The sequence below is a fragment of the Passer montanus genome, unplaced genomic scaffold (assembly GCF_014805655.1).
Source record: "Passer montanus isolate IOZ18808 unplaced genomic scaffold, ASM1480565v1 scaffold82, whole genome shotgun sequence".
NCBI lineage: Eukaryota > Metazoa > Chordata > Aves > Passeriformes > Passeridae > Passer > Passer montanus.
In genome coordinates, this window is record NW_024373479.1 from 884956 (window position 1) to 912261 (window position 27306).

At 40.5% G+C, this 27306-nt stretch overlaps 1 protein-coding gene across 1 annotated transcript in view; it reads right to left on the bottom strand.

Moving 5' to 3' along the window:
- BRF1 (BRF1 RNA polymerase III transcription initiation factor subunit) overlaps positions 1-27306 on the bottom strand; it is a 171797-nt gene that overhangs the window by 134787 nt on the left and 9704 nt on the right. The window contains exon 2 of the mRNA XM_039732995.1: positions 22528-22608. Coding sequence (XP_039588929.1) covers positions 22528-22608 — 81 coding nt within the window. The remainder of the gene's footprint in view (positions 1-22527; positions 22609-27306) is intronic.

Sequence of the window (27306 nt, forward strand, 5' to 3'; positions counted from 1 at the left end):
ACTGCTGCAACCACTTTTTAAATATTTGATACTAAGCTACTTTTCTTTCACCTAGAAAATTTGCTGTTAACATATCTTCTCAGCACTTACTCGTACTTCTTTAAGTATTCATTCCCTCAAAATCGGCCCTTGTATTCTACTAATGCCAAAGCACCCACATAACCTCTCCTCAAGCACATTTTCCATTCCCTGATCCTATGATACCACTCCCTATTTGCATATACAGCAACTGTCCATTTGAATTAATTTGTTTTAACCACTCTGAAAAATCTGGCATCACAAGTGTTGCTCTGTTTTTCTGCATGCAGTTCCTGGAATTCTGCTTCCCTCACAGGTGGCACTTCTACTGCAGCCATTTCATTCCCATTATCCATCTAACTGCTACCCACACCTCAACAACAGACTAGGAGCCATGCAGCTGATGCAGGGGCTGCACTTAACCTATTGCTAATCTTGCCCAGCATCCTCAAGACAGCAGCCTGCTCATTTCTTAATTCTTAACCTTGCTTAATTATTCTTTTCAGCACAGCTCAAGAACTGCTTGCTCATAAAGTCCTCACTGAACTTCACTTATGGCGTCATGTTGGAAAACCACAGTCAATGCTGACATTAAAAGAAAACAAAAGCAAGAAAACCCCAACAAAACCCTTATCTTTTGATTCACCAGCACTGAAGGAATTGGATCACAAGTGTTTTAAGTGAAGCTAAAGCCCAACTCTTCCTGCAGACAGCGTTCCCACCTCCAACATGGCATTTACATGGCCACACACTGATACAGATGAGGGAATTTGCTGTGCTGAAAATCAACCCAAAGAACAAAAAAAGCTGAATTTTCATTTGGACCAGCTCCCTCATGTAACTCAACAAGCAGCCTCCCAAGCCCCAATGGCAGCAGAATGTGGCAGGGGCGAGGAGAAATGCTGTCAGCAGCCACATACACATGGATCAACTTAAAGAAATGTGAGACTGAAGCCTAAATGGGTCAAAGAGAAAAGTACACACTATCCCTAGGCTTCCTCCTGCTTCCCTGCTACTGCTGCCAGCCCTCGCTGCTCCTCCTGTGCAAGGCAGCTTGCACAAAAGTCTGATTACCACAGTTTAAACAAATGCTATCGTGCTCATTAGTTATTTGTCTATTAGAATGATTCAGGTCATTTCAGATTCATTTTGGAAGAAAGCAAATATGGGCTTTTTTATATCCAAAAGTTTAGCTAACTGAACTTTTTTTACTCACAGAAGATTTGCAGCTGTTTCAAAGTTGAAACAGCTGGAAAGCTGCACTACTGGCAAGAACCGTGAGCACATGTATGATTAATGTAGCATAACTCTTACCTGTCTCACATTAAGGGAATTGGAAAGAAAAAATTAAAATACCAAGAACTTTTAGACAGTGGTAGCTTTTGGACATGCAAGATTTCCTTCTGAAAGCAGCACCAGTTGGGCCTTGCTTTAATCTTCCTCTGTATTGTTTGGGCAGCGATTTTTTTTTAAATTACATTTTAAAGGACAGTTATTCTTAGAGATTTTTCTATATCTATATACATGTAAACCTTTTTCCTTATCAATTACTTTCCCTTATGAATTACAGTTATCAATTACTTATCAATTACCAGTTGTTACTCTTGTCACAACAAGAAATTGAACATTTTTGCTGTCACACAGCATTACTGCTGATCCAAGCACTACCTTCAACCACCCAAAATCATTTTTACATCACTGCAAGAAAAAAAAAAAAAGATCACTTCTTCAATTTCGAAGTTTTAAAAACCTGCAATTCTAGTATTTTGAGAATGATAGAACCTATTTCATACTTTTACAACGTAAAAAGCATTTAATTAAGAAGCAACTGCCATCAATCTACCCAGCTAGAAAAATTCATGAATACACTACAATATAGGAGAAAAATTCCATTGCGGATTGGTAAAAGTTACCAAAATCTTTAAAACAAAACAAAAATTAAGAGTGAACACAAAGGGATCCATTGCTGCAGTGGAAAACTTTGCAGATGCGAGCAGCATATAAATCAGTGCAGTGTTATCTGCTCGCTGACAGCAGCTCTCCTGCCTTCCCTGCAGATCGGGCACAGCAGAGTGAAAGCTGACAGGAGCCATTTTTCAGCCTTGCAAACACCACGGAAGCCCACAGGAGTCCCAGAGCATCTCACAGAGCAGGGGATGCAGGAGCTGATGGCATCCCCTGCCAGAACTGCCACTGAGACCAAGGGACAGGGACAGGAGCAGAAGTAATTGAGTTACCACAGCTGAACAATTACCACTTCCCAGCTGCACTGCAGCAGCCATTAGATAAGGTCACACATACTAAGATTGTTTAAAAATAAAACAAACAAAACCAACCTTCCTGTTTAATCCATATTCCCTGCTATAAAAGCCAGTCCAGCCTTTCCCTTTTCCTGCTAAGAGGCCCCTGTATATCCCTGTGAACCTTCCCTACTTTCGTTGTCCACCTTTAACACTCACCTTTTACAACATGTCTGAGAATTTACTTCTCCTCAGACACATGCAGAATAATTTTCCTCTCCTAGAGTTCAGCCCTGCTCCTCTGCACACCAGTTGTTCTGTCAAAATACAACTGCCAGTGGTAAGTTATTCCCACTCTCCACCATCCAGCTGTGCAGGCAGGAAGGACCATACAGACAGACACTAATACCCACTCTGCTCTCAGCCTCTACTTAAGGTTGCTGCTGCTTCCTCAGGACTGAAAAAGGCCTGTGAGCCCAAAGTTACTTTCAGGCTCTGATTTTCATTGTGGGGTTTGTTTTTTGGGCTTTGAGGTTTTCTCTCCTTTCTCTTCCCCTGTAATTCCACATACACATCTAACAAAGGGCACTCTCTCCACATCCAGACCCTACCCAGCTGGCAGCCAAAGAAGATGACACAGTCATTTCCAAAGTAAAAATTTCATAAATATCAACTAATTGGCAAATTTCTTAAATCATCAAAACACAGGGAGATACAATGAGAAGGCATCAAGGTAAAAGGATGCAGAGAGAAGTAGTTGAGGGGGTGAAGAAAAAGAGGGAGTTATTAAAGATATCAAAGGGATAAAAGATAAAACATGATCTAAAAATGGAAGCAGAAAGAGAGAATTGAAATCAAGCAGGGAAAAGCACAGAGCTGTTACAAAAGCAAGAAAGACTGTATTAGGTTAATACTTATTTAAGGTATTTTTATATGAAGCTGACGAGTGGTCAAATACTTATTCCTTTACACAGAAGGGATAAGAAACCTGGCAGTTAGGTAAGACAGCATCAATCTTTATCCAGGCAGCAGCTGAAGAATTAAATTCTGCCCTGAGCTTGTCCCTGGCAGCTGAGTCCATCAGCTACAGCATTCATGCAAGCAGAGTGATTGTGCAGGGGCTGCTCCCCTTTAGCACCACAAATGGCCTATTTAGATCAAAGCCACAGCTGCCCTTGGTAATTGCACCTCTGTCCTGCCCAGAGATGACAGAAGACATTATGGACAGGGCTTCGGTCTCTATTTTGCATTTCCTTCCCTTTTAAACTAAGCATAACTGAAGGTTGCCACACATCTCAGCTAAGCCATGTAGTGAATCAGTGATGCCATTTATCAAGTCAGTCTCTTGTGGTATCTACTTCAGCCTGGAGTTGGAAAGAGATTTATGTTCAAAGACAGAATGCACATATTTCAGGAACAGCCTTGTATTTCTTTAAACAATAACATTTGTGTAAGTAAGATGTACAGACTGTTTCAGTAAGGAATTAAAATTACAATGCCATCTACATCTCTCTAGTGAGCTAACGTGGCCCTCTTAGAATGTATTTGGCATCTCTGAATAATATTTATCTGTATGTTTGTGATGCATCCATTTATATGAGGCTACAATTTATGTATGGTATGTCATACATCAACAACTGTTTGGGATGAGGAAATTCTCACCAGACTTTGGTCTTCTTCTCTGGAGCCCTGGTCACCCTAGAATAAAAGATTGAGAGCATGGCTGGGAAATAGAGGGTGGATGTTTAAAGACCCAGAGACTGAACTTAGAACCTTCACCTAATTATCAGACATGATTTGTTAAGAGGAAAGCAGAAGATCATTAGATCTCTGGAAGATGAGGGAAGTTTAAGCCATAAATAGACATAGCATGAGTTCATGCTTAAGGGCTAATAACATGAAATTAATGGAAAATGTAAGCACTATGTTAACAGGACCTTACAACAAAACTCACTGGACCTCATAATAGTTTCCCAAGGGAACTGGTGGAAACTCCCACTGCCTGGAACATATTAATCCAGTAAGGGCAAAGCACAAGAAAAATTCATGATATGGAATGATGCTATATAAGAAAAATGGGCTATTATTTACTAGGTCAAAGGAAGTTCTTATGATTTTGCAAAACTGTAACCTTCAAAGAGAGGCTGCTTTGCATGACAGAATCATTCTGTATTCTGAGTGGTCAAAACAAAGAAAAAAAATCCCTCCACCCTTTCCTCCCCAAGTAGCCACCACTGCTGACTCTACAACAGCCTTCAGCCTGCTCAGTTTGACCCAGAACAGCACAGAGCCCCTGTCAGTCACACAGAACAGCCTGACCTGGACAGCAAAGATCCACCTACTCAAGTTTCTGCCTCTTAAAGTTTTTTTTCCAGTCACCACTCCATTCTAGTTTTCCTAAATTAAATATTTATTAAGTATTAAATGGCATTCATTATTTATTAAATATTGTATTAACAGCACATCCCACCAGAAAAAGCACCCAAAAAAAAACCTCAACACTTGTTCATGCAACAAAATCTGAGAAATTTTCTCCACAACCACATCTTCAGATACCAACTTCCTTTGCTCTTCTAGATGATCTACTTACCTCCTGTGTGCCAGCCTTTAGTAGTTAAAGAAAATTTTAGGTAAGCACAATTACATTTTTCTGTTCTTTATGTGCTGAACCTCAAAGATCAATTACAAAAGGGCTTTTTCTGTGCAGCCTGACTCCAAGATAGGATGTGAGATCATCCATTAAACATACATATCCAAGACTAGATGCATTATTAATTCCTTTTCCTCTAGGTAATATGGCATGGTGAAAAATAGCTACCAGAGAACATACTGCCTACTAAAGACTTAAACAGAAATCAGTGGATTTCTGTGATGATTGCTATGTAGCATCCTAACGGATCTCATTAAAGGAGACATGGATTCTTCTCCCCTGATACTGCCACTGCTCCTACAGAATGCTCAGCAAAAGAAACAGAATTGATTGCAACAAACCCCCAAAATAGTTCTGAGACCAGCTGAGAGGATGATCTATCTGAATTTAATATTTCCCAGGTCTGACTACAGACAGGTCTAAATTTTATAGCATTTTCTGATTGGTGACAGTGTTTAGAATTTTTAAAATAAGCTGAATATAAAACACAACCTGCCTCAGAGTTTCAATCAGGCAGGTGCTGTGAACACCAAAATGAGCTTTTTCTTTGACTTTGTGGAGCTGTAATCAAAGAAGCTGCCCTAAGGAATCGCTTAACATCAGCATCATCTTGTACCTAACTAACATATTGCTTCAATACAGTCCACAGAGTAAATTCTATTTACTGACCTATTTCAAGATCCACAAAAATAAACAAACACTTCAATCAACTGCCTGCCTCAGACCTGTTTATGCTACAAGCAAGTTCCTCACTGAAGGTCTCAGAAGTTCTATTGCTACATTAATCAGCCTCAAGGACCATGTTTTCCCTCTGCAAAACAATTATAACCTGGCCTTTCCTACCTTTTGTATTTTACTTGAGTGTTATGAAAAGCAGACAGGCTGATGAAATTCTGCCTAGCTTTGTGCAAGATAACCTTACATCCAGGTATCCATGTCCCTGGCAGCTACAACAGCCACAGGACACAGCCAAGTTCACATTTCCCCATGGTCAATTGCCATCCTACTGCACTGTCCTACAACAAGAAGCATAGGTGCTGCTTTGTTTAACCCAGCTTTTATTATCTTAAGCACTCAACTCCTACTGAAAGCCATGCCCCTATGCATGGGAAGCTGAGCTTGGCACAACCAAACATTTCTGAGGGCCTCAAATCAGCTGTGGTTTCACCCTCTAGTAACAGCGCCTGTTATCATTTTGAAATCAGAGCACTCAAACTTTAACAACATCTTGTTGCAAGTGGCTGTTATTATGTCATCTCCTTTTTATGCTTTTACAGACCGAATCAGGAACGGATATGTGACACAAGGATCCTTCTTAGCTTAACAGGGAGCAAGTGCTCCTGGAGGAGCTGGAAAACCACACACGATCCCCCGAGCTGAGCCACGGAGGCAGGTGACAGCCCTCGACTTCTGCTGCAAAATGCAGAGGAGACAATTCACTCCACATGTACTTTTTTAAGAACTTGATTTTCATTTCCATGTGACTGCTTGCATTCCCTTATGCTCCCCTTTTTCTCTGCTGAAGTTTTCTTAGGATATTGAATTTGGTATGCAATATTCAGTGTCACTGTAATCCCACAACTCAACTTTGCTGGCATGACAAATCAGTGTTTTTCAGAAATCCAAAACAACCTCAAAGCTTTTTTTCCCTCTATGTCGAAGACCTTGATCAACATCAAGTTTCCTCTTCTTCTTAAAGCTGGAATCAAACACTGCAATGATCTCAGAATAAAATTTATTATACACGTCAGATCAAAAAGCAAAGAGCAATGCTGGGGGTAACAAACCATCCACACATGCAGTAGAAAACTGTGTACCTGATGGCAAAAAGAGCATCTGAGCACCGCTGTAATCCTGCAAAATGAACATTTTTTTCTATTCCCAGTTCCCCCAGATCTGTAACAGGGTGCAAACCACCCTTGAGGAGACCATCTGCCATCAATGCATGGAGGACTCACCATGGACAGAGAACACAAAGAAACAGAAGTATGTTTATGATCCACAGGATGTCTAACAACTTTATTTTGACCAAAGCTACAGATACCCATTTGCTCTCAAGAAAGAAGCTGGCAGCAAGCAAGAGTTAACTTTTAGTATAGGGCCAGCTGGAATAACACAGACCACTCAGACAACAAACGTCACCTCACAAGCACCCTGGATTTGTTCCAAAAATCACTTGAAAAGTGGTATTCTTTCTTGACACACTCAAGGACTGATTCAGCTTGCACCAGAAGCAGTATTTTTTTTTTTTTCTAGTGCTTGTCAGGAACCATAGTTTCTAAATCTACTTTGAGATGCCTTTGAATAGTCTCAAGATACACGTTCTCCCACAGTATCACTAAGCAACCTTGTAAATTATTTTCCTTGTATTTCAGTTTAAAAACAAGATTTCATGTAGCTAAATATGTCAGATTATTTCTCCACCTCCAACCTTCTAAAAAGAAACCTTTAGATATAGAAATATTTTTTAAGGTGGAAAGGGACCATATTTGCAAAGCTATTCACCCACATTAGTACTGCTGCGAAATCACTTACAAGATTTCTGCTGACATTCAATAATTTTATTTCTAGCTATTTTCCCTGAGCTTTCACAATGAGGGAGCAAGCAAGCAACACCTGCTTGGATCTGGCAAGTTGCATGGGGCTCAGGATAATAAGGCAACCCCTCTAAAATCTCCTAATTTATAGATGCTGATTTGCTGACAATAAGAGGACAGCTTCATCCTCACCTTTGAAAATGAGGATGAATTTGGATTAGCAAATTGTGAGGATTCATCTCACATTTAAAATGGAGGTGGTAATTAGAGAGGAGTGAATGATAAATTAAGAGCTATTAGTGATTTACTGCATTTTCCTATGAAGTCTGTTTTCCTCTCTCCACTCCACAGCAAACGCAGAGTAAAAAGCAGGAGAGGACACACAAAAACCTCAGCCTGAAGACTAGATTCAGCTGGACCAGCCACGCCTGTGCTTTGCATCATTTTGTTTTTTGTAAGAGTATTTTCCCTATCCTTCTTGGATTAGAAGAAATCTACTTTTTTCTTTCATAGTAAATCAGGTAAAATAGCAGAGGATGAAGTTGCTGGAGGCAGTTGAAAGGGGAAATCCAACATCCAGCCATCCATCCCACCACCACCCCTTGCACCAGCTCCCAGTGCTCTGAAGATTTGGTGCTGAGACACAACCCAAGGAAAAAGACAAACAGTCCATTTTCTACAGGCATCAGCCAGAGCAAGAAAGAGAAGTGAGACAAGCCTTGGCAAGAAGTGCAGCCACAAGCCTTGAGTGAAGCTCATCAGTAACACACAACTTCTGAAACATCATGGGATCACAGAATGGCTTGGGCTGGAAGGGACCTTAAAGAGAATCAAGCTCCAACCCCTCTGCCATGGGCAGAGACACCAGACCAGGTTGCTCCAAGCACCATCCAACCTGGCCTTGAACACTTCCAGGGGCAGCCACAACTTCTCCAAGCAGCATCACTCACTGTCTCATCACCCTAAAAGGGAAGAATTCCTTCCTAATATCTAATCTAAAGCTAACCTCCTTCAGCTTAAAGCCATTTCCCCTTGTCCTGTCACTGCATGCCATGAGCAAAGGCATCCATCTCCTAATCTAATTTACAAATTGTCTTTTCCATGTAGAAGTATTTCTATGCACCTAAGCTTTGACACATATGCACACGTGCCCAATGGAACCAGAAATGCACCAACTGGCTCTGCCAAACTCTGGAAATAAGTACCAGGATGACTTTAGCACCTGTGCAAACCCATGAGAGTGCGGCTAGAAACCACAATATTTATGTCTCCCTTTTAGACAAGATAATGTGATGCTTTCTGAAAAGGAAGGACATTGAAAGTGGCTTTGTCTTATGCATCAATTCTGTAAGGAAGGAAACAAGCAACCTCAGGTTCCTTAGTTCTATATTGTTACCAAAAAAACCATCAAGCCTCAGACCAGACCTAATGACCAGTGTCTGCAGAGCAACCCATTCTCAGAAATTCATCTTAAGTGGATGGACTACAAAGCAAAGTAGCAAATTCATGATTCCTACCATAAAAATGCACAGAGTGCTTTCCCTGACTACTGATTTATAAGAGCAATCAAGAAGCATATCTGATACATATATATATATATAGATAGACATATATATATATATGTAAAAATATCAAGATACAATGGAAACACTAATCAATACATTCTCTCTGTGGAATGGCAGCCATACAGGAGAAGGTGTGGGTATAATTCCTGTACATCTTAAGTGATTCCACAAACAGAAACTCAGAAATTGGAGCTGTGACACTAATCTCCTTTCTTCATATTATGCATTTCATAATATACTACCCAAAAGTATAAATAATCAACTGAGTGACATTAGGGCACATAAAGGAAGAGTACACAGCTTTGTTCTAAAAATCTCATTTCTAATTGATTTTATTAAAAATCCATTTACATGCTCATTCACATAATATAACTTCTTAGGGAGTCACACATTTGGATATAATTAGCCACTTGTTTTGTGGCATTCAGTGCTAATGACCTTTCTTTGAAGAAAGATCCATGTTTGATTTTTCCATTGTTCAAACTTAAGAGAAGCCTCTTTGTGTTGAGAACGCAGGAATCCTCTGAACTGACATTAAACACCTAAGCAATCAATGGCCTTTCCAATTAATTTTCACTGTGTTTGTTTGGGACAGCTTTGTTGTAACAGCATGAAGGCTTTAAATCTTGGTGATTAAAGCCATCTTCTAGGTACATAGTTGGTGTCCCAAGCACTAATGCCAAGCAAATACAGCTCCTGCTGACAGCCAGGGCAGGTTTACACAGCATGGATCAAAACCAGGCTTAAGTATGCTAAACCCAGCTTGCCACACTGGAGCCTGGGTTTCTCTCTGTTTAAGTGTCATTTGTTTATAATGTCTATTAGAAAACAAAGTTAAAAGAAAAATCACTGTGTAGGAAATAATAACATTAATTTTTCAAGTGTTATAGTCTTAATGTATGAAATTACATCTAAAATTACAGCAATAATAATGCCTTCAGGAGGGGTATGCATTTGAGACTTCTTCCCCCCTCCTGCAATTACTTAAACTTCTTTCATTTCTATCTACATGTTTAGCACTACTTAGGTTTAGTCTAAGCAGCACAGTACTTAGCTGTTTTTATTGTCCAAAATGATTCAATTATTTGAATAAAAACAGACAAAGAGGGGGAAAACATCTTCATCTAAAGGAAGAGTTTGCAACTTTAAACTCCTTATTTCCCATTCCACATTTACCCATAAACAACCAGTTCTGCAAAGCCTTAGGAAAAAAGCAACTTTCTTTACAACTCTAATTACTTTACAACTGCTGAGGGGGAAAAAATTACTACATTTTATATGTACGTTGCAAAGTTTATTTTCTAAATAAGAGTAAAAGCATTACATTTACTGAAGACATTGAAAAGAAATTGTGCATTAGGTGCTTGGATTTCTTTTCTTAAAGAGATTCTTTCCAGAGGAGACTGGAGTTCTTGCCCTTTCAAATTCACCAGGTTAAATTACATCTCATTCATGAAACAGGTTATGTCCAGCTTATGAAGAGACAGCACTGCTCAGCATTTCACCTTTGCTAAAACATTCAATATTTGCGTGTTACACTCCTTCATTCCTTATTGCAAGCCTTCATAATCTCAGCACCCAAGAAGGACTCACACTGGCTACAACCCAGACATGGTCCCACACAGCCAGCATCCAACCTCCTAAATAATCCCACATAACATTTTTTACATCAAACACAGTCACAAAACATGTGAGAGAAAATTCTGCTCTGAGCAGCTCTCACAAGAGCAAACCTAAAATTACCAGGAAAGGCTCTACTTTAAAGACATAGTTAAAGAAAGAAATTCTCTTTCTCACCACTCTTCCCATGAAATTACACTTGAATAAGTACAGCAATGGCAGAATCTAAACTTATTTTCATGTTTTGAGCAGTGTGTAACAGCACCACCTGGTGATTGAGGCTGTACAGGATTTTGAAAACATCCCCTAAGTTAAGGCACAGTCATCAGCGGAGAAGAACAGCTTTTAAGTCTGGTTGGGTATAATTTGGCTTTTTTTTCCATTAAAAATACATGCAATTTTTACAAGCAAATGGTAAAATTTTGTGATTCTGTTGAAAAATTAATCAAACTCCTCAGACCTAACATCAGCTGCCTTCTGATGGTGTAAGGAAAACTCCTGACATAGGAACACTTGACATAGGAACACTCAGTAATTGGTTCAAATGTTTGAACATATCAGTTAACCAAATGATTGTTTAAAGGTTTGCTTTGCAGTTTAGACAGATAGAAAAGTCACCTCAGAACCAGAAACAGTCAAGCCTGGGGTACTAAAACACTTCAAAAATATCAAACTGGATGTCATGTATGCTGTATTTTCTAAACTGATTAATATATAAACAGAATTAGCATCTTGGTCCTAAAATGCATCACAAATTTTACTGCTGCTCCATCGAAGCATCACAGAACATCTAATACACACTGCTGGAAAAAATCCTTAGGGATCCTGAAATGAAAATGTACTCCCCAAAGATGTCATGAGCGACAAGAATTCTATTAGAGCTGAGCATTTCTTCTTCATCACTCCTTTTAAGTTGTGACTAAATTAGCACAGCCTGCACACTCCGGGGTGTGTGCTGGGAGGAGGGAGGGGGAGAAAACGGAAGATATCAAGGCCTGAGGCACTTCAAGCGGAGAGCATCCATCTGCCAGCAGCAGTCAATGAACAGAACATTGCTAAAAGTCTTCCCACTCACATTAAGTCAAGCCAAAAGAACAGAAAACACCTTCCTTCACTCTGACTGTGCAGGACTGAACGTAACAGGACAGTGGGTTATAAATAAATGTTTAAAAACACTAAGAGAAAAAAGAAGAGAGAGGAGCTCACTACGCAGCTCTGCGTTCAGCCTCTCGTGCTGCAGAACGGGTTTGAGAGGCTCCTGCTCATCTCTGCGTCACCATTCCCTCCTCCAATCCATGGTGGCATGTGGAGGAGTGAAATGATAAAAGGAAAACAAGGCTTGGTTCTTTATTTTTTTTAAATTTTGCTTGTGAAACCCAGATCTTTTCACTGCCTCAGCAAAGAGGTGCATTGCCCAAGCTACATTTGGAAGGGGTGGGAAGGGGCAGTTGAGGGATGGGAAAGGCTGGGATTGAACTGGCTCTGCTGTTACAAGGTGGAACTGGACTCCAGAGCTGCAGGTTCCGATGGCAATACCACTCAGAGGAGTTCCCAGCCCTTTACACAACAGCTCCTTCCACCCACACATTGCACCAAATCAGCCCTCTGGGCTGACAGGACAAGCTGCAGGGAGGGCAGCAAAGCCCAGGACTGCAAACAGCCAGCTCAAAGAGAACTTGCATGTGTGCACAGAGATGCTGTTCAGGCTGGGGCCAGGGCTGGTTTTGAGGTTTTTGGTGTTTGGTTGTTTTTTTTTTTTTAAGCAGGGGGTGACATAGGTCAGTCTGCTAATAAATTTGCTGTACTGGATACAGGAAGCTCCCACTGACACACATTTCACACCTGACAGAGAAACCCAGCAGTTTCTGAATTTTTTCTGTTGTTATTTCTACAGAGGTCCAGAAGTTTAATGCTGTGGCCATCATTTCAGAAAAACAATCTTCAAGAAAAATGCAATAGCTCCAAAAGCAAATCACACTTGCAAGACCCTTGGGCTTAGGGAATTCTTTCCTGTACTGTCACATCACCAGCACACTCATTCCACAGAGCAAAACAAAAAGCACTTTCAACACATGACAAGAACTCAGCACTATCAGAGAACACAGCAGTAAAAAGCAACAAGAACCTTCCTCCTCTCAAGTTTTGAGCCACAGTGCCTATAAAATGACACAAACACTTCAAAACTCACATTTCAATGTTTAAGACAGTCCTATGCCACAAAAGTGACGTACATGTTCTTTCATTATCAAAAAAAAAAAAAGCAGCAGTTACATGGAACTTAAACCAAAGCTATATTACCTGGAGTATTACCTGCTTGTCTGACAATATTGCAAAGCCAAAATGGCTTAATTCAGATGCTTCTTAGAAGAGCCACATTACTAGCTCTGAAATTTATAGATATTACTAGAGGGGGAGGAAGGAGAGAGGCAGTCACCTATTTTCTGCCACACTGTACAAGGAAGATAAACCTATTAATACCCAAGTTCATTTCCTTGTGAATAGTACTATTAAAAGCAATTTTTTAAATAAACATTAGCCTACTAGGTAAACTATCTTTAACTACAGAATTGATCTCAAGAGAAATGACAGGTTTCAATTACCTACACAAGGTTGCAGGGAGATAAATCTCCATCAGTGAATTCCACAAATGGGATCAGCACCATGCTACTCTTTGTCACAGAGAAATGGTCAAATTTAACAGAGACAAATTTGGAGATAAAAAAGGCCAAAACTTTAATATCCAAGCAAGAAATTTCACAAGTGTGCAGAACTTTAGAGGGCATTTCTTCTCTTGTTTGATAAAATAAAGGAGAGGCTTGTGCTTCCCTGCCACAAGAGTTCTCTTGCCCACAGCCAGCTAATAAACCAAGAGACGGAGCAGAGACCGGAGAGGAGACAGAGCAAAGGAATCATGAAAGATGCTTTTAACTCCAGAGTCTCAAACAGGCCAGTTCAAAGCAGCTGAACATGCAAATATTTCTAGTTATTAGTTAAGTCAACACAAGTCATGTTAACTCATTTGATTAAGACTGCAATTTTATTTTTTTTTTCAACTTCAAAGACAACCTTCAAAATTAAAAGAAAAAGTAACAACGGAGACTGTCCTCAGTCACAGGACAATCTCTCTGTTTATTCAGTCACATACAGACTGAACCAACACCTCTGAGGAATTTTAGAAATGCCTTTTCTAGTTTTTCCCTTTTCTGGCTAAGCAAACACAAAGAACAAAGTTAGGAAGACCAGCAAAGCTTGACTCACATATTTCTACCCAATGGACTGCTGTGCTCAAAGTTTTAAGTTGTCAATCAGCCTCTGGGCAAAATCTGGGCATTATCTCCAGCAGATCCTCTACTCTTACAGGATCCCAGATCTTCTTCTTAGAAACAAAACAGAACTCATTAAAGGACACATGGACTCTTCTCCATTAAACTGTCCCTGTAAGGATAAAGAGCACATCAAAAGCATCTCCAAGACAGGTACTTTATTCATCATTCCCCAGTGAAACACAAATATGGCTAAGATTTAAGACAATAAAAATTTCCAAACTTCAACTCAAGTAGAAACTAATTAATCAATGTATAACCAAAAGGTTGTCCCTGATGAACTCAACTGGTCTTTTAACAAAGGTAACTGGAGATGATGAAGAACAGGGTCTCATTAGCAAAATGAGATTGAAGAGATTCTCCATGTGCCTAAGGAGACCAAGAATACCAACCAGAAGGATCCCAGCTTCCTCAGAGACCTCTGAATCACACTCTAGAGTAACAAGGAAACAGGCAGGGAAGTACAATTTTCTGCTTTTACCCAAATTCTTGCAGTAACTCATGCTGGCTAAAGAGTAGGTTTTCTGCCCCTGAGGTTTTTTGTTTGTTTTCCTTAAGTGTTTTTTCTATCTCTTCAAGTCTTTGCTGATTAGTGGATTTGCCTGCAAACCCTGGAACACAAAGCTCTGAGAAAAGTGTGCAAGATACTGAGATACCCCGAAGATTCACCCACCAGGGAGTCCAGCATCAAGCTGTGCAACTTACCAAAGCCTACACTGAAGCAGAGGACCAGGAAAGCACACACCTACTGACATCCAAGCAAGCCTCAGAAGCACAGAGACCCAGCAAGCTGGAAGTTAAACACAACAGCCCAGTAACACCAGGGAAGTTGAATTGTTATGTGATCAGTAACAGCAATCACAAATGTGAAAGAGCAAACAAGCGGGGAAAACAACATTCCTTTAAAAATTGTTTGATGAAGAAGTTAAGGACCAAAGAATTAGCATTCCAGGTCACAACTTTTCTGCATTCCTGGCTCTGGAGAATGTTCTGATGAGAGAGAAAGAGTAATGAAAGTCAAGAAACACTTATTCAAGAAACAAGTATGTGAGTGTTATGGCTAGGACACATCCATGGTTTAGCAGATGCAGGAGAGGGTGGATCTACAAGACAGGAGGAAAGAAAGCTGTGAGTGGCCTCAGTGGGAAGAAGTTTGAACTTGCTAACGTGCAAAAGGCCAGAACAGTTGGATGCAATTCGTAGTTCAGTTTTGGCCATGTTAACTCTATGTCAACAAGGAGATACACAAATGCAGACAGACTCAGCAGACAGCAAAGCCTACAATTCATCACCCTTATCTTCAGAGATGAGTGACTGGGCTTAGTCAATATAGACTTCCTTTCAGTGAGTGAAGAGAAACAGACGCTTGAGAGAATGAGTCATTGACTTCCCTTCGGATTAAATTAATCACACCCCAAATCTGTCTGCCTCTATGCAGAACCTCTGAAAGGAGATGAGAAACAGGAGCTCACACAGACATCTAAATTTTGCCACTCATGTCCAGCCATGATACAGGACTAGATGGAAGAGGTATGTTGAGGTTGAAGAAGTTTACCAAGGGAAAAGGTTGCACTTGAAACATCAAACCAGCAAACAAAACAAACAACAAAAATCCATCACCCAACCAAACACACCCACACATGAAAAACATGTAATATCATCCCAAATGAAAAGGAGAAGATGCCCCCTTATCCTCCTTCAAAGAGAGATGGGGGAAGTTACCATATGAAATGTGAAGATGAAGGAAATGGATGAGAGAGAAATTGCTAATGATAACAGAGGACTCGTAAGGGACAAGGAAGAGCAGATCAAAGGGTAAAAGTAAAGCAATGGTCTGGCTAGAAGAGGAAGTCTTTCAAACCCATAGTGAGTAAAGAAATTTAGGAAGATATGAGGCAAACCAGAAAAGGAGAACTTTAAGCAATGATTAGTTTAAAAGACAACAAGAGAAAACTCAATGTGGTGCTAATAAACACAGAGATGAGAGGATTAGGGTTAGCTTCTATCACAACAGAAATTAAGGCAAGAAGGACAAGATCATGGCAGAGAGCCTAGACTAGAAGTTTCATTATTGAAATCAAAGCTGGGGACAGGAATTGATACAGGAGGAAGAGTCAAAGAAAAGATTGCATCTAATAAAGGAAACAGTCTGGAAGACTTCAAAGCCTATGCACAGCTGCAAAACTACAAATTCTGGGGAGTTACAGACATACTGTGGAACAGCTCACGTGCCTGGAGTGGTGAGATGGATGGTAACAGGCTGCACAAGTACAGACAGGGAAGGTGACAGGGATTCATTCTATACAGAGAAACAGCCTTAAAGTGTGAAGCTCTGCTGAAAAATTATTGACAGGCCAATGAAAAGTAAATAGGTCTGGATGAGAGGCAATAGAGGCAAGGCCAAAAGAAACAATCTGCCACAGACCATCTGATCCTGAAGATGAAGCTTTCTTTAGAAAGTAGGAAGACCTCCAGGTTCTCATGGTGAACTGCATCCACCCCAGCAGCTGCTGTAGAGGAACCATAGTGGGTCACAGGAAATCCAGTGGAATTCCAGAGCAGGTCAAGCAGAAGCTGTGCTACACCTACCACTCTCTGGAAAGGAAGAAGTGGTGGAGGTTGTGAAGTCTGATGGCAGGGTTGGTTACAGCAACCAAAGATAAACAAGATTTTGAGGGATGTGAGAAAGATGGGTAGCATAATTACAACACTGGATTTCAGAGGGCTGCAGTTGGTTCAGAGAAGAGGTAGGCAACCATTCAAGGTAAAGAAAGACTGAGCAAGGGCTCCCTTAAGCACAATCTACACACACAAGTTAATTTGACTTGATAGGACACATCTGAGAATGCAAAGGGAGACAGTAAAAAGAGTAATCTCTGCCATCATCAAAAAGTTGTAGGAATTCGAAGAGGTTCCCTCTGACTAGAAGGCAGCAAGCATCAGGCTTCTCTTCCAGAGGGAGAAGTAGGACTCCAAAGATCAGTCAGGCTCCTCTCAGCCTCTTGAAGTCTACAAATCTACCTGGAAACCATTTCCAGACGCACAAAACCCAAGAAGGTTACTAGGAATTGCCAGCACAGATTCAGTGAGGGTAGATCATGGCCAGCTGCAACAGCTAGAATGCAGACAAAATAAATTCTGACTATAGCTCTTCCCTCATCCCATTTCATCATTCTCCCTGGTAGCCAAACTGCAGAGATCTGGACTAGGCCAGTGAACAGCAACTTGGGTGCAAGGCTGGCCTGGTTCAAACAGCAGTGCTCAGCACTTTCACCATCAGACTTACACTGGGATCAATACTGTTTAATGCCTGCCTTAACAACATGAACAATAGGCCAGGAGGTTTCCTTTGCCAGCCTACAGATGACATCCCATTGGAACAGTGGCCAATACGCTGATGGGCACAGCCACTATTCAGAGGAATCTTAAGATGCTGCAGAAATGAGCAGACAGAAGCCTCATGAGCCAAATGCAATTTTTCTGCATCTGGGACAGAAAAACTGCAGGACAAAACACACGGTGGGGACTGTTTGATTTTTTTGCAGACAAGGGTCTAGGTTCCTCATGGACAAAAAGCTGAACATGGCTCAGCAGCACCCAGTCACAATGGTGAAGGTTAATTTCATCCCAGAGCCACGTTATTAAAACTGCAGCCAGCAGGTCCAGAGAAGTGATTATCATCCCTTGTGAGACTATATTTAGAGTACTTTGTCCAGTTCAGGGCTCCTCTGCAGAAGAGGCACTGGCACATTGGAGCAAGTCCAGCAGAGAGTCCCTATGATGATTTGGAGACTGCAGAACATGGATGAGGCTGACAGATGAATTTGCTGGGTCCCAAGAAAGCTGAGGGAGAATTCTCTTTGGTGCCTTCAGCTTTGCAGTAGGAGGTTATAAAGATGCAGCCAGAGCTGCATCACCAGAGATGCACAGCAAAAGGACAAGAAGCAAGAGTTGCATTTCATCAAAATAAGTTCTGACTCAACACAAGGAAAAAATCCCTCACAGTGAGAGTGGCCAACCATTGGAGAACAGGTTGTCCAGGGAAACTGTCATATCCTTCCTTGGTAATAACTGGAGCTCAGCTGCCCTAGGCCCTCAGCAGCTTAATGCAACTTCAAAGCCACTGTTTTGTCAGCCTCCAGAGGTCTCTTCCAATCTCAGTTATTCTAGGATTCCACTCTTCTCCCTTCCCTTGCTGTTCTAGTTTTGTTAAACAGCGCTCTCTGTTCCTCCCCTTTGGATACTTCTGTTCTTCACATGTGTAATATATTGTCCTGATCTAATTCACCATGTATAGTTCTGGGAGGAAGCAGAATCCTTCAAAATGACTTGTAACAAACCAGCTATAAAATGAGTGATGACAGCAGATGTTAAAGAATTAAGCAAATAGTTTAAATATAAACAGCAAAAAATGCATTACAGACCATATTCAGAAACACTCTCCATTTAGTATTAAAATACTGTTAGCTGTGTTTTGGTATTTAAGAGGACTGAGGGAAAACACATTCATTTAAAGAAATAATTAAAAACACAACAATTCAGAAATTGGATTAAGCTAGATGCAGCTGCAATCTTCAAACTTAGTTTAGACCAAATGTGAATATCTGCAACTGAAACTTTCAGTAATAATATAATGTATATAATCATGCTATTGACCCTCCTTCCCCTGTCCCTTTTCTTTTTGGTCACTGAAGACTATAGAAAGTATCAGAGCTCCAAGTCAAGAACAACTCCCTTGTAACAACGACTCTGACACTGATACAGCGAGAGCAGATTGCCTGCAAGGAAACAAGAATAAACTGGCTATTTAGAGAGATTATGTAATGCAGCACGGAACTGTAAAATGGGATTTAAAGAGACATCACTCTGCTTTTCAGCTCTGGAAGTAACTCTAAGTGTTGACCAATAGAAGTGCTGATTGTAGAAATTTGAAGAGGCTCAGGAACAGAGGAAGATGTCTTGTCAGAGTCTCCCCTCTGAGCTGGTATTTTACTCATAAATCTTCTTTTTCAGAAAAGCAGTAGTATTTCGCTATTTTGCCATATCCCTTCAAACAAAGTTGAAGCTGAAACACCACATCATCTCACAGGTGTGCAGGTTTTTACTACAAAAATGAGGTCTGTATGTACAGATACAAAGCATTTTGTGGACCTGAGCTTGCTGAACTTGTGGAGCTTCATACACTCAATTAGCACAGTACTGCACTCTGAAAATCAAAGTGATTACGAACAAATACAACAGTATTAAATCTTCTCTGCATAAATATTTTAGCAAGTGTAAACAAGACTCCAGTTTCTGTAAGCAGCCATTCCCAAACAAACACACACAAACATCAGCTGGTTCAGAAAAGAAAGGGAGAAACTGAACAGCCATGCCCTCCTGCATTATAAATAGTGAGGAAAGGTACAGCAAAGGCATGTGTGCTAAGGGAGACAGTTCTGTGTAATGGACATTCTTACACAAACCTGAAAACTACAAAATGTTCAGGGTTTGCCCATGGCTTTGTTTAGAGCATAAATATACGTATTTATAAAAATACCAATGCACATCATAATTTTGTAGAAGAGTCCAGAACTGATGAGCAGTTGCTGGGAGATTTTACTTTTGCGTTTCTTCACTTCAGAATGCATGAAAAAAAAAGTTATTACCTTAAGCATTCTAATGCAAAACTGTTCTTCATCTAATTCTAAACATCCTTTCATTAAAAGCCTCAAAAAAAAGCAGCATCATACACTCAGCCAAGCCCAGCTGCTTTGCTGGTAATTAAGTAAGAGACAGTGAGTCCAGATCACCTCCCTTCCACCTCCCCTGGAAAGACAGACTTTACAGTAAAGAATTTGGCCCAAACTACATGGGGAAGGAGTGGGGGGAAGGAGGGATAGCAGGGGGAGGTGGTTGTTTTTTAAAACCCAGCAAGTCCCTGCTCCACGGCTGGACTTTTCCCTGCAGGTTGCTGGCAAGCAGAGCAGGCGCAGAGCGAGACCTGCCAGCGCTCCCGGACCACACACGGGCTCTCAGCTGCTCTCCAGCACTCCGGGGACTTCATCCACAGCCCATCCCTGCTTCCCAGGGCCTGGCTCTTCCCTTCAGCAGGAGCACTGATAGTACAGGAGAGAAGAAGGCAGCACCAGCCTTGATGTTAGAGCCACCAGTGGCTGCCCTTGCAGGCTGTCCTGTGCCAGCATCCCCGCGGGAGCGAGTTCAGCACTTCACCTGCAGCACAGTTAACTTTGGAAGTGCCAACACAGTGGCACCAGCAAATAATTAAGTAGCTCTGCATTTTTTATAACTGCTCATATGGGAGCGAGTTCAGCACTTCACCTGCAAGTGCCAACACAGTGGCACCAGCAAATAAATAAGTAGCTCTGCATTTTTTATAACTGCTCATTTTTTATACAGCCAACTACCAGTGCACTTCAGTTTCATTCAGTGGACAAAACAACTCCATACCTCTCCTTTAAAACACATCCAATAATTTCATTTACCTTGCTGCATTTTCATGTCTAACCATGATGGATATTTAACATAATTTCACCCCAAAAAAAGCCATGATCATGGGCCCACAGTGACAGGGTGAGATTTTGTAAGCTCATTGCCACAGCTCAATTTGCAATTAAAAACTATGTAAAGCCAGAAGTGTGATTAAAAGCAGCAGACAACCGGCTCATTATTCAGCGACAGAAAAGAAAAGCCTTTCAAACACCAATTGCTCTACCTGAAATATCAGCTGCTGTTGTCATGCCTGGGACTGAGCAAGAACATTACTTAGCTCACTGAAAAGAACTTTCCCAGAGATAGATTGGCAGCATGACAAATGCAGGTTGGCTACACAAATCAAAGACCAAATACTTGCTCCTTATATAAAGGATAGACACTGGGAAAAAAATAGAAGAAAACCTGCAAAGGGCTTCAGAGAGGTGTAACTAAAAAGACAAATTATTTTCCTGTTTCAAGACTGTTTGGGAGATAAGTTCATGTAAAGCAACTAAATTTTTTTGTATACAATGCTGATATACTTTAGCCAAGTCACAATCATTGTTTTTAATCAGGGAGGCCCCCCACACAAAAGCTGTGGGGAAGGAAGATGCTCAGACATATTCCCCAGCAAACACTCATCCAAGAAAAAAGCTGTGTTTAGATTCTAGAAAAACGCCTACACTGTCTTTACTTGTGATTACCTTTTGGCATAACCAAAAGGGCTTTTGAAGGATTCAAACACTCCACGAAGCAACAAGACAGATTTCCTTCCATCAGCATTTTACTTTTCTACAATTACAGACAACTGTGAAGTTCTTATGCACAAAAAGCCAATTTATTTTTAAAATGCCTGTTCAAAATTACAGTTTTGATTAAAGTGCCTTAATCCAAAACCAGACTTCATTAAGTTTAGTGGCTTTATCTCACTGCTTATATAGGTTACATGTTAGACAGGAAATTTAAAATTCCTAAGATACTAACTTCAGACCTGACACTGACACTAGCTCACCTAAAGCGCAAGCTTTACTTTGCCAAACAAACAGGGCTCAATACTCTTAAGTAAAAACAGCTGAATAAAACATTCTATATATAAAACAACATGTATATATATATCAGCTGAATAATGCCGAGTAGAGTAATCTGACTATACTTTAATGACACAGATCAATCTTAGCCTCTCTATACCTATGAAGATATAACATCAGATCAATCTTACTTTTCATATATATATGAAGGCATAATATAGGCAAGATTTTTCTGTGTTGAGTTGCAAATATAAGATTAATTTAGGAAAATAACTTTCTCTAACATATCTCCCCCAAATGAGTACCTCATCATAAAACCCATTTAGATCCATGGTTAATTGTATGTCAGCTTCTGAGACTTTGCTATGACAGTCCATCAGCTGTCATCTCCAAGAGTCATGAGACAGGAGTATTAATTAACAAAAAAAATGACAACTCCTGTCCCTTGATATGAACAACAGCAAACTGGAAGACCATTCTGCTCCAGGAATAAAAGGTGGTTTTATTCACCCTCTTTAAAGAGTGTAGAATATGGAGATCTCAATTAAAATGTAAAGCATGTAATGAGAATATTTATTTTAATGTCATCTGTGCACTAAAACCTTTTTTCCATTTTTCCTCTCCCTATTCAATGATCCCATATTAAGCACATGATTACTTATATGCATTATCTCTTGCATTGCTTAAGACCAAAAATATTTGAAGAATTATACTTTTAAATAAACATGAATAAAGTATTTCAAGAACCCTGAAAATGGACTAAATAAAGAGCCACAATAGGTTCAACAGATAATAAAAAGGTGCAATGGGCATGTCAACCTTGAAAAAGCCCTTTTAAACCACAGTAACAGTGTCAGGTGCCATTACCCTTTGTCAGTCAGCCACATGAACTCATAAATCAGGTGTAGCAGCCAAATGAGAGCACAATGAAAAATCAGCACTAAGCAGACTTGTCCACTGAATAATGAGGGGCCTGCCAAGGTTTTGAGGTCACATTCAAAACTAAAAATTAATTGTATCAACCATATTAATAAAAATAATTCATATCAGCAAGACTAAAATTTGCTAGTACCATTCTGTAGAGTTTTTGCTCGTGACTCCTTTCCCAGATTGGCGTGGAATCCTCCTCCTAAAGTCGGTGTTTTCCCTGCACCTATTAGGGGAAAAAAACAAACACCAGACATGTCAAAGAGAATAACTTAATTAAAATATTAAAATAAAACTTATTTTGCCAATATAGTCAGTGTCTGTATCATCTACAATATGCCAAACTACATGAAGAAGGTCTTAAGACATCAAGTACCAATACTGTGCAAATTATTTCTTTCTTGGGGTACCATAAGAATTACATGGCTCCATAAGCCCTCCCAATCTCAGTGCCAAATAAACTACAAAAATCTCCCAATATCTATTTTAAGAAGAACATGAAAATCAGTACTGTAAAACATTCTCAAAATAAAGGAGGAAAAAATTGCTTAGCTAGTATTTTTGTCTGAAGAATATTCAATGAAGAATTTACAGAATTTTAATAGGTAATTATTGGCATTACAGAACATAAAACATGTTTAGCATTCAATAATGACTGAATTGGCTATTACAGACATAACACTTATTTTAAAATAACTTCAGTTTGTCATTAGGTAAACACAGCAACACTTAGGCTACAAAAACTGCAAGTCTGGAGCTGTTACTTTTACACCCTGAAAGGTTGGAGACTTAAAAGAAGTCTGAGCTGTAAATCAGCATAAACTACAGTCTGGTTTGGGCATCCATGCCAATGCTGAGCAGCCTGAATGCAGAGATTGCTGGGAGTCAGTGGAACTACTCATGCAAACCAATCTTGCAGAACAGGGAATTAAACTACCAAGGACAAAAATAGTCTCCCACTAAAGCAGGAAGGTTTTTTCAAAAACAATCAGGGTAGCTCAAGCAGGATATCTGAATTTATCAGGTTAACAGCAAGTGAGACCAAAAAGCTAAATTGCACAGGATTGAAAACAAGCAATTTGTTAGTAATGGACGTGTACTTAATTCAAGTAGTCTGTTCTTCAGGATAGGGGGAAAAGCCATCTTGTTGTCTATGATGCCTACAGCTTTTCCTCAAGTTCTTGTGGCTGTTTCCTCCTCTCAGACTAGCTCTTCAGAACAAACTAGAAAGGCTTTGGGATAGACACAGAGAGGGGAATGAAGTCGCTCTTTAAAGCAGTTCAGGCATTTCTTGTGCACACCTGAACAAGATACTTCCATGGCAGCTACAACTGATGAGAAACTGTGACCTAAACTGCTCACTCTTACCAGACTTTTGAAGCTCTGGTCTCCTCTCAGTTGCACTTAATGTACGTCAGTACTTAAAAAAAAACCAAAACCAAACAAAACCAAAACCCAGAAAAGCTAATAAGCAAATATTCCTGCATAATTTCTATCAGTCTTCAAAGCTTATTTTTCCATATAACCTTTAAATTAGGTTTCCAGTGCTATCCACAACAGAAACCAACTTCACTTCATTAACACATCCTTCAACAAACAATAATCATCTCTTGTTGCAGAACTACCACAGTGCAGCTGGTCTGTAGCTGGGCAAGGTAAATCTAGATATAACACAAATCCAATTTGGCTAGCCTGGTTCTTTCCAGATAAATATTCCCCAGATAGGCTGGATTCAAACCTATACAGGGGACCCACAGCCAACCCTGTTCAAGCCCAGGTGCAGAAACACCACTGGCCAGAGATCTGGGCAGAGAGAGACCTCAGCTCTGAGCTTGGGAAATGCAAGCCCCCTGTAAAAAGAAGATTTGAACAATAAAACACATTGTTTGTCCAAGACACTCGGTGAGTTTGTGCCGTCCCTTGTCTCCGACCGACGACCTCATGTAACAAGCTCTCATCTAAATGCCCCACAGATAAAGTGATCTTAATCTAATAATAATCCTAATAAAAAGGGAGAAGCATTCAATAGTGATCTCCTCACTGGGTACAGAGGTAACTCTCCCAACTCTGTGTTCGACCATCAGAAACAGCAACGTCTCCTTGCCACTCTTACAGGTAGAGCCTTGTATTTCCACAAACACTTGTAAACAAATAACGCAGCAAACCAGTGAAGTTACCAAGCTAAAAAGAAGGCATAACATTTTTTGTGTACATTTAGTGAGAATGGTTTACCTGGCAGAAAATATATCGATAATGGAAATAGTTTTACATTCCTTTTCTTCAGTAGCAAATCTAAATAGAAAATCCACATCCCATTTTCCTTTTTTTAAAAAATTGTTTTAAGGTTTGCTTTACTACAGGCTTCCTCACTAGTGTGATTTGCATCAGGAGAGCCCACACTCGAGCATCAGTACATGGGAGGAGGACACCAACCACAAGGCAGGAGCATGAGCAAGCGGGTGGAGGCAGGGGGCTCACCCAGCATTTGTGTCAAAGGCACTGTTGGCCCCTTCTGTACACAAAGGCTGCACTTCCCAGTCCCCTCTATATGGAATATATCAAAATACTGAACTGCATTGGACTATCATTGGCAAAACAACACTTTAAAATGTTTCCCTGTTAGTACTAAAAAGCTTGCAAAAAACAATCTTATAGTGGTGATAAACAATACTAATAACTAAATAATTTAAGTTACTCAGGAGTTAAAATCCAAAATAATATAAACAAAATGGAATTAAGTTGAGATTTCAATGATTTTGTTCTTTAAGACTCTTTTTCATTAGCCATCAAGCTCTAACATCATACATAAAGTAATTTCTTTCCAAGCTATAGAGACTGCAGCAGATACCAGCAGAGCTATCTGAAAGACAGATTCTGCTATCAGAATTGATGTACCCATTTTTCAGCAAGTTAACTGGAAAGGCTGAACATCTCTACTTAGCATTTGTCTTTGAAAACTGACACAAAACTAGTCTGTTGAGCACTTACACTCTCAGAACTGCAAACTAATGTTGCCATTGACTGTGTAGTCTCACCATCAGCTTTAATCTTACAAGCAAAATGCAAACCAAACTCATTATCATAATTGTTCGGCCGGGTAATAAAAAGATAAACTCTTAAAAAAAAAGAAAACTGAAATCATCAAATTCATTTAAAGACAAAAATCCCTACAAAGCTAGCAATTTAAAAAGTACAAAGGAAAGGAACAGCAATTGCTAGGCACAACCAAATTAACATCCCAGCTTAACTGCAATTTTTACATTTCTTGACCTTTTCCATTCTTCCCCCACAACTTCAAAAGTGAATTAAGTAGGCTTTTGGTTTTTCACATTCAGCTTTCAAGACGTACAAAAATATATCCGAGAAGTATTTGGTGTCTTCAAGTACTGCCTGCCAAATCTTCAACATTAACACTACCATCTCCCTGAGGCAACTCAAATGCACTCCCAGGTCCATTGCCATGCCAAGGAGGGCCAGCTGTGTCCTGGGGACATCAGGCACAGCATCACAGCTGGGTGAGGGAGGGGACTGTCCCACTCTGCTCTGGGACAGCCTCACCTCCACTCCTGGGGGCAGTTTTGGGCACCACAATGTTAAAAACACACAAAGCCATGAGAGTGTCCAAAGGAGGGCCATGGAGACAGTGAAGGGTCCAAAGTGAAGCCACATGAGCAGCAGCTGAGGGCACTTGGTCTGCTCAGCGTGGAGGAGATTGAGGGGAGAGCTCACTGCAGGGTACAGCTTCCTACTGGGGGGAAGAGGAGGGCACACACCAAGCTGTTCTTCCTGGTGACCTGTCACAGGACCTGAGGGAATGGCATGAAGGCACATCAGGAGAGCTTTAGATTGGCTTCTAGGAAAAAGCTTTTCACCCAGAGGATGGTTTGAACAGGAACAGGCTCCCTAGAGAAGTGGTCACAGCACCAAGACTGGCAGAATTCAAGGGACATTTGGACAACACTCAGACATTTGCTGTGATTCTTAGGGTGTCCTGTGCAGGGACTTTCATGATCCTTGTGGGTCCCCTTCCAACATAGGATATTCTATGATTACTTTTAGAGACTCACTCAGATTTGCAGCTTCACATAACTGAAGCTTCCTTTTCAAGTTTGCTTTGGACATTTACATGAAATTTTGGACAACAGAAGGTGTGGAGAGATGTGTTAGGCAGCCCAGAAATAGAGCAACTCCAGTTTTTGTGTGGTACTCTCTGTGAGCTATACTGCCTTAACCCAACAGAACTGAAGATGCAAGAAATCATGTCTGGAATCTTGATGATACTCAGTCTAAGCTCACACAGGTCCACACCCAGACCGTAACCCTGCACCATTCGAGTGTTAAACAACTTGTCAGAGCTGGGTTAACATGTGGACTCTACAATCTTAAAGACAATTACACGGTTCTAGAGTGACTATCACTCCATCAGCCAAAAGCAGCCATTCCCACTCTGCTGCTCACAGCACAAGCACCTCAGCAGTTTGTTTTGCTCCACCAACTCCCTAACAAAGTCACATCACTCTGCTTCTCCATAAAACTGCTCCTCAAGCTGTAGAAGGTGCAAGCAAAGCTTGAAGTCTGGGGTAAACTCGAACAGCAACAAAAAACCACAGGTAACAGGAACAGCACTTATCAAATCACTCCACACGGAGGCAAAGAGCAGCCACTTGGGCATCTGCAGCTTGAAGGACACTTTTCTATCAGGCAGTGACATGCTGAGTTTCAGATTCAACACCTGCAGGAGAAACAGATTCAGTCTCAGCATTACAGATTTTGCTTCCTCTACATAAATGAGCAAGTGAAGACAGGGAATGAAGCTGCTTGTAACCCGAACTGAAATGCACCCGCTATCTGATAGGACCAATCCTACCAAAATCATTCCCTGTAAAATTAAACCCAAAAGCCACCAGTCCTTTCTTCAGGACAA